The 8748-nt window shown below is 35.5% G+C and overlaps 1 protein-coding gene across 4 annotated transcripts in view; it reads left to right on the forward strand.

Moving 5' to 3' along the window:
* Nucleotides 1–8016, forward strand: part of uso1 (USO1 vesicle transport factor) — a 29439-nt gene extending 21423 nt beyond the window's left edge. For all 4 annotated transcript variants that reach the window (XM_056265136.1, XM_056265137.1, XM_056265139.1 and 1 more), the window contains 9 exons: nucleotides 417–598; nucleotides 1189–1310; nucleotides 2012–2150; nucleotides 2464–2627; nucleotides 3883–3942; nucleotides 4056–4154; nucleotides 5991–6089; nucleotides 6202–6417; nucleotides 7022–8016. In XM_056265136.1, coding sequence (XP_056121111.1) covers nucleotides 417–598; nucleotides 1189–1310; nucleotides 2012–2150; nucleotides 2464–2627; nucleotides 3883–3942; nucleotides 4056–4154; nucleotides 5991–6089; nucleotides 6202–6417; nucleotides 7022–7105 — 1165 coding nt within the window. In that variant the 3' untranslated portion in view covers nucleotides 7106–8016. The remainder of the gene's footprint in view (nucleotides 1–416; nucleotides 599–1188; nucleotides 1311–2011; nucleotides 2151–2463; nucleotides 2628–3882; nucleotides 3943–4055; nucleotides 4155–5990; nucleotides 6090–6201; nucleotides 6418–7021) is intronic.
* The last annotated feature ends 732 nt before the right edge of the window (nucleotides 8017–8748 follow it).

An 8748-nucleotide genomic window follows, 5' to 3' on the forward strand; every position in this document is an offset into this window, starting at 1 on the left:
TGTCAGCTGATTGAAAACGATCCATGACTAAACTGTTTGATAAAGTGCACATAAATACATTGTATTCAATAGATTAACACATCACACGTGTAAGTGTTGGTTTTGACAATTTGTGAATAGAACAGAACAGAACAGCCAGGCTATATAGTACTGTCTTTGAGTATTGAACATGGATACTGCTGCTGTTTTTAGAAAGCAGATTGAAAACAAAAAGTATTCCTATAATGTGTTCAGCTTTGCTATCACAGGAATAAATACAACTTTAAAATAGAAAAAAAAAAAGTTATTTTATTTCATAAATGAACATGTTACAATTGACAGCGCATTTTATAACAATTCCCCCAGTGCCGTCATTAAGTGTTGAGCCTCCTTCACTATCTCTCAATGTTACACAAAATATATTTTCCTCTTCACAGAGAAAAGCTGAAGCAGTTGATTGAGAAGCGCATAGGGAAGGAAAACTTTGTGGAGAAGTTGGGCTTTATAACCAAACACGAACTGTATTCCCGTGCTGCTCAGAAACCTCAGCCAGCCTTTTCCACGCCAGAACACATGCTGTTTGATCATGAGTTCACCAAACTTGTTAAAGAGTTAGAAGGTTAGTTTTGGAGTCCTGAACACAAACTAAGACCTCTTTTCCATTGTTATTAACATCTGTCAGTGATCCAGTCACAAGTGCACGGTCATAAATTCAGGTGTAAATGGGATTCGGACATTTTGAAATGTAGTCACTCAAACCACCAGGGGTGCATAGCCATCCTAATGTGTCCTGTCCAACATTAAAGGTTCACCTACTAATGTTCATAATCTTTATGTAAAAACAAGGGTTTTAAACTTTACTGGCGAGGCTCAGCTTTAATAGAAAGCAATCGTCTGATCAAAATGTTTCAGATTAGAAGTTACTGGAGACAGATGTTAATAACTTGTATTTCGCACAATGACAAGTAATAACTGCATCCTTAAGAGACAGTGTTTTTATTATTATTGTATTTTTTTCTTTCTCTGAAGTCCGGTGTTTATTCTTTGCACCAAAAATATGTTCATTCGTTATTTTCTTCCATGCTCCCTCTGTTCCTCAGAATTAAACGGTCCTTAAAGAAGCGCTATGTGAATTTGATAACTCATATGATCCGTTTATGTTCAGGTAAAAGGTTTATTTTTCATGTTTGTGGTTCTTTTTGTTCATAGGAATGATAACAAAAGCAGTGCTTAAGTCAAGCGAGGAAGAAAAAAAGGAAGAAGAGGTGAAGAAAACACTAGAACAGCATGACAGCATTGTCACCCAGTACAAAGAGTTGATCAGAGAACAGGTACAAATATTTAGTGATCCTAGTGATATTTTAAGTTATATAGTGTGTATATATAACAGTATTAATTTGCCTTGGGCTATTCATGGGGTAACAACAGTTTGCATACTTCATCAGTCTATTTTATATGAAAATCATAAGAAGTGTTGAAAAAGAAAATATGAAATATATTTCCCAGACCCCAGCTGAGAACACCAAAAACAGAGACAATTTTATTATTTTTATAAGATTAACTTTTATTGAATATTTGATTAGTATCTGTACCTGCCATGAACCTGATACGGCAATAAACTTAAATACACATTATTAATGTTAATATGTTGTAGCCCAGCCAAAGCACCTTAAACGTTTTTTTGTGAAAGAACCCCTTCAAGCTTAAAGTGAAAAAAAGTAACCTGATAAAAAATCTGACAAGAAGAATAGACTAACAGATACCGTTTTTTTTTTAGAGCTGTAATTGCTGCCATTGGTAGCCCTACTGGATCTTAATCCAGAGAAGTAAATCCTTATGCACTTTGGTTTGAAATAAGGGCAATAATTGTCATATGAATAACATATTCAATATATGACCAAAAAAAAGTGGGTTATCTCTTCCTTTTTCCTCTGTAGGCTTACGGGAAGAGGAATCATTTCAAAATAGGCATATGTTTAAATTATAAATTAATTTTCTCTTTCTCCTATATTTCATCCCCTTTTAATTGCAGGATTCTCAAATAAATGAGCTGAAGGAGCAAGTGACAGTGCTGGCGTCCCAGAATGAAAAGATGCAGAGCACCATGACACAGCAGCTCTCTCAGATCCAGCAGCACAAAGACCAGTACAACATCCTCAAACTCAAACTAGGTACTGAGCAAATAATGCGTTCACGCCATGTTGAAATTACCTGATGTCATACACCTCTTCAAGTCGAACACACCTTAAATCTGCTGTGGTCAGGTGGTACAAGTCGTAGTTTATATGTTGTGATTACAAGTTCTACAAAGGCTTTTTACTGTTCAGAATCGTTACAGCAATTGCGACGTGGTGTGAACGCACCTAGATATCAGTTGTTTGAGAAGTATTTGCAGTATTTTAGCAGAAATCCATAGTAAATTACTTTTCCTGAACTGGCGTTTTTACTTTTACAATTGTTCCACTCTTCCTTCACACTCTGTAGGTAAAGATAATCAGCAGACAGGAAATCAGGCAGAGGCGGCCCATGTGAACGGACTCCAGCCAGAGGAGCTGAGCCAGCTCAGAGAACAGCTTGAGGAACTGCAAAGACAAAACCAGCTGCTGCAGACACAGCTGGGTGAAAAGGACTCTCTAATAACCAGTCTGGTATGTGTGTGTGTGTGTGTGTGTTCAGTTCTTCCAACCCTCCAAAATGTATTTTATATTAGTATTAGGGCTGGGTTGACGACAACGATTTCTCGATTTTAGTGGATTCTGGTCGAACAATATCGATTTGTTAAATCCCAAGAATCAATCTTTCAGTCTATGATGATGTTTTTCAGTTGATGCTTGAACCAAACTTCACTAAACAGCGCTAGTCCCATCAAATAAATCGTATCGTAATATATCTTTTTATAAGCTTTGTGCTTTGTTACTGTTGATATGAAGCAATCAAATTCTGTCAATTTTATTGCGAAATGCACTCTAGAGAGAACCATTTAATATATGCACATATATCCAAGTCTATGCACTGTCAAGTCAAATCACGTTTCAAAGCAGCTTTACAGTGATAAACAGGAAAATTATTAAATATTGCATATTTTTACTTCAATATTCCTGTTCTGTAATAATAATGTATGTTTGAATAAATCTCTAATGAAAACAAGTTATTGTTATAAAAACCACCTTAAGTTTAATTTAAATGTTTGTTTACAAATCAGTTGTTAATTTTTACCTTTAATATTATGGTATTGTACTGATAGGGTTCCCTGTATAGTTTTACAGCATTGGTCGAGAGATATTTTTTTTCTCGAGAGATATTGATGTACTGTACCTGATATATTATATATTAAGCTTGTGAATTGAAATCGAATTGAATCATGAAATTTGTGTCAATACCCATCCCTAATTAGTATGCTAATATCTTAGCCTTTTACGGTATAATTTACACTACCATTCAAAAGTTTGGGGTTATAAACGGTTTTGAAATGAATCTCTCATGCTCACCAAGGCTGACTTTTTTTTTATTTATTTTTTTATATATAGTAAAACAGTAATATTTGTATTATTATTATTATTACAATTTAAAGAACTGTTATTTGATGAATACAAAGCTGTTGGCGAAATTAATTTGAACACAGACTTTTATTATTATTTTTATATATTTTAAAATGTAATTTATTCTTATGGCAAATTTAAATTTTCAGCAGCCATTATGCCAGTCTTCAGTGTCACATGATCTTATATAAATAATTCTAATATGCTGATTTGATGTCCAAGAAAAATGTCTAATTATAATACATTTTGAAAACAGTTTCTGCTTAATATTTATTAAATGTAATATTATAAATGTATTCACTGTCACTTTTGATCAACTGAATTGTACTGGTATATTTGGAAATATTTGGTCTGTGTCCAACAGAAAGCTGAGGGTCTCCCATCAGCAGACGGCTCAACTTCAGAGGTCACAGTGTTACAAAGGGTAAAGTTCCACTGTTTCTATTCATTATATTCATTAAAGATTTCATCACATAACATTATGCACCATTCTGCACCTGCTAAACCAAACACTTTGAACACTATGTTTGGCTGCAGGAGGTGGAGTTGCTGAAAGCTCAGCTGCAGAGACAGACTGCAGAGATAACACAATTACAGAGTGAAAGACAGGAGCTTCTCAGAGGATCTGATACTACAGTAAGTGTGTTCCACTCATTGATCATTGTGTCCAGTGTGCTGTTGTCTCAGCCTTAGATGGCATCCGCACAGACCACCTTTGAACCGTCTGTTGCATAATTCAATCTTAAAATCGCAAGATCCACAGTGAGTCATCCAGGGCCGTTTTTATTATTATAATTTTTTATCAATCCAATAGGGGAGTGAGAAAAATACATGATTCTATCTTCTAAATATTCTCAAATTGCAAAAATCGATTTTCTAAATGTTAGTTAATAACGTAATGTTACCAGAATTGAAAAGGCGGAGGTCAACTGCGAGAGAAGTGCAGAGCCCAGACAGTTTAGAAAGTGCACACCTCATAAAGGTTATCATTTACAATAATATCATAATTGTATCTAAAAAAAAAAACAAGCCTTGAGAGTGTATGGTTGTTTCTCTGCATGATGTAAAAGAAACTTGAAATGCCAATGAAACAGTTCCAAACAAGGCCACACCAGAACTGTTGCACATTTCCAAGCAACACGGAATTACTGAATGAGTCTGCATTTTTGAACGAATCGCTTAAATCTGCTGTCCGTAACTTTTTTTTGTGTACAAAATTTACAAAAATTATATAATGAGCAAGTACATCAGGAATCCATTTTCTTATCCTGAATCACTACAGTACACCTATAATAAGTGTTTATATTCAGACTATTTTAGACTGGTTTGGGTCGTACCACTGCGGAGTAGCCCCGTACCTGCGTGACTCGTCATAGACATAAACAGAGAGAGGTAGCTCCAGCTACAATGTTCTTCCGCAAGACACGTGCAGTTCTGTTTATTAACCGCTAGGGCGCCAAAAGTTACAGAGTGCAGCGTTCAGTAAATAATTCAATGTCCCATTCATAAAGACAGTCACTCATTTGAATGAATGATTCAGTGACTCACTTGTGGGGCCACCTACTAATGGTTTTAGTTTCATATTTCAGTATTAAAATTTTTAATTTTAAAACATTAATCTCATAGCATTATTTCTGCAGTTGTAATAACATCATAAATGCATTTATGCCACCTCTGAGCTGCACTGACCAGTCTGTGTAAATATGCCTCTGTGCCTCATCTGCAGCGTCGCCTCAAATGCTGTCAACCACAAATGACAGGCACCGAACAAAAACCTCAGGAAAATGTATTTTTGTATCAAGTAGTTTTACTAAATTGAATCGAATTGATATTAAAAAAATTCTCTGTTATTTTCTAACATTAACATTTTAAGATGTACCCACCCCTAAATGTTGCCTGTCACTCAGACGGCAAGAATAAGCTACAATTTGGATCAGTTTGTGTGCCAGTAGGTACATTTTTTTTATAAACAATTCAAAGGTGTGTGTGGTTTGTAAGATTTTTTTTTTATGTTTTTGAAAACAGTAATATTGTGAAATGTTAATACAATTTAAAATAACTGTTTTCTATATTAATTTATTTTTTAAGTGTTTATTCCTGTGATGGCTAAGTTGAATTTTCAGCATCATTACTCCAGTCTTCAGTGTCACATGATCCTTCAGAAATCATTTTAATATGCTGATTTGGTTTTCAAGAAACATCTATGAGTGTTGAAAACACTGCCTGATGTTTTTGTGGAAACTGATACTTTTTTTTCAGGATTCTTTGAGAACAGATTTTTCAACAGATTTTTGCAGCATTTATTTGAAATAGAAATATTTAGTATGAAAGTAAAAGTCTTAACTGTTGATGTACTTTTGATGTACCGTTGCTGAAAATAGTATTAATTTCTCTCAAATATATATCTTACTGACCCCAAACTTTTAAATGGTAGTGAATGGGTTTTTTAGTTCATTACTGTCTTTCTTTCAGGCTGCAGTTCCAGGAGAAAATAGTCTCTACTACACAGAGAAAATTGCAGAGTTAGAGAGCAGGCTCTCTGCTCAGACAGCAGAGAATCAAAAGCTCAAGGTGACTTACTATAGACAAACATCATTTACTCATTTACTGATTTGCATTTTACATCATTTGCTGTTTAACCTAATTCTTGCTCCTTTTTTCTGTCGCTCTCACTCTCTTTCAGGCGGAAGTTAAAACTCTTCTGGAGAGTCAAGAATCGATGGAGAAAGACCTTGCTTCAGCCACGAGCACAGCCGCCATCATGCAGGCAGAGAAGAGCAAGTTGCAGCAGGAGGTGCAGGAGTCCAAGAAGGAGCAGGACGATCTTCTCATGCTACTCGCCGACCAGGACCAGAAGATTCTGAGCCTGAAACAGAGACTCAAGGACTTGGGAGAAACGGTACATTCCTCACGGCACTCCAGAACATAGTTTCACTAGCTTTGTATTGTTCAACATCAAATGTTGTTTTGTGGTGTACTTGGGGCCGGTTCCCACAGAACACATTTTTGCTGTTAAAAATACGAGACGCAGGTCAGTGGAGTGGGGGAAAAAGCACAAGGTCTAGAGAAGCGTTTTTTTTAAAGTTGAACTTTTAACTTGAGCTCCACGTTTTAGAATGCCACGTCACGTGCGAGATACTGTGAAAGACGCGAGACTCGAGCGGAAAGGTTAAAGACTGCTGTCTAGCACAGTGGTTCTCAACTCCAGTCCTCGGAACCACATTTTGTATGTTTCTCTTATCTGATACACTCAGTTCAGTTCATAGAGTCTATCCTAACGAGCTGAGGATCTGAATCAGGTGTGTTAAATAAGGGAGACATACACAATATGCAGAGCAGTGGGTCCCGAGGTCCCGAGAGTTGAGAACCACTGGTCTAGCATGTGTTTACATTGAAAAACAATGGAAAAGTAGCGCAGTGGAATGGAAAAGCTTGTTCTATGTGAACGGCCCCTTACATTTCTTCTTACTCTTGGTTTTGATTTGACTTTTTTTCCCCTACAGATTGAAGATGAGGATGATCTGGATTCAAAGGATCAGTTTGATGATGATGATGATGAAGAGGAGGAAGAAGAGTGTGATGAATAAAAAAGTAGTGACTTAATAGTGGAAGTGAAAGACTGCTAACATTAAATTGTCACTTACGCTTAGAGAAAGAGATTGAAGGCCTTGGACAGTAGAGCTGATCTTCTGATTTTTAGAAGAATCACATATTTCTTTACTTTCTTCAGACCTGCATTTTAATTTTTAGAATTTATTTCACTGTAGGAAAACAATACAAGGATTATATTTTCCCACCAAATTGAACCGGACTTATTTCATTAAAAAAAAAAAAGTTTCAAATTTATTGAGATAATAAACACAGGTGAATACTTTGTTTTTGATCAACATTCCCAATGCTTATGTCATGGTCTCACACCGTAGAAGATTCTAAAGAGCTCTTTGCACTAATGATGGAGAGGAGAAAATAAAGAAAAGATTTGCTCCTCCTTTGTTTTATATAGTGAAGATGTTCAGTCTGCATTTCTATACTGCTTGAGGGCTTGTGAGAGCGTCTTTATGATGAATGGATGGATGGATGGATGTATTCTGAAAGACATGTCTTCTCTGCTCAGGTGCATAGTGAACTCTGTTTAACATCTCATTCAAATGGTCCATTTCCTGTTTTGCATTAGATTGCTTCCTGGTCACATGGCTGTTACGTGGGTTTTTTTTTTTTTGCCTGCATGTCAACAGTTTTCAGAATTGTTCAGTCATCCAATCATATTTACAAATGATCAAAACACCAAGCCGCATTGCATTGCGCTCACACTAGCCACCTTGTTTCCAATGTGTTGTTGTTCATCAAAACACTGCTGAAGTCCCACTAAATGTTGGGATGTACACTTTCAGGTTCCTCTAAAACTGGAGAGATATTCTGCTAAATTTGGTTTAGCCTTTGGTTAATTTATGGATAAACAAGACTCATTAGAATAAACTATATAAATACTTGTCTGTCATGTTTTGGCCTTAAACCTAATTTTTAATTCAAGTTTTTGATTGGTGTGTTGTTACATATACAGCCATATTTGAGGATTCGCAAGGATTTTTCTACTGCTAATACCCATAAATATAATTATGCCATAAAGTGCATGGTCATGCTTGATTTAATTTGAACAGTCTGAGGAATTGTAAAACAATTAATTATAAATTCTAAAGGAAGGCATTTCATTATATTACAACTCACAATAGATATTTTTTTCCAAAGCAGCTTTACAGACGACAGTCCCTTGATATCTCCTGGGAATTTGCCAAAGGTAAAATTAAGAAAAAAAGAGCAGAAGTAAAACCACCGATTGCATGTTTGCACACTGAAATCTGGAGAATGTTATCTTTTAACCTTTTCATTCATCTCAATGACCCTTCAAAGACAATTGTGGGCCAATGGGGGAAAATCCTATAATATGATTAAACATTTTCTATTTGTACACTACGATTCAAACATTTGGAATCAGATAATTTTGTGTTTTGGAAAGAAATGTATTGTTCTGGTCAAGGTAGCATTAAATTCTAAAAGTTAAAATGTGTAATAATGTAAAAATGTTTAATTAAAAATAACATCTATTTGTATATTTTAAAAAATGTTACCTGTGATGGCAAAGCCCTATTTTCATCAAGCAGGCCTGTGAGAGAAGCGGGTGACCCTGATGCACAACAACAAGACAAGTATATCAAGTCTCTCAAGACTTGTT

This window comes from Rhinichthys klamathensis, unplaced genomic scaffold (genome assembly GCF_029890125.1).
Source record: "Rhinichthys klamathensis goyatoka isolate OS25496 unplaced genomic scaffold, OSU_Roscu_1.1 h1tg000229l_1, whole genome shotgun sequence".
Taxonomy (NCBI): domain Eukaryota; kingdom Metazoa; phylum Chordata; class Actinopteri; order Cypriniformes; family Leuciscidae; genus Rhinichthys; species Rhinichthys klamathensis.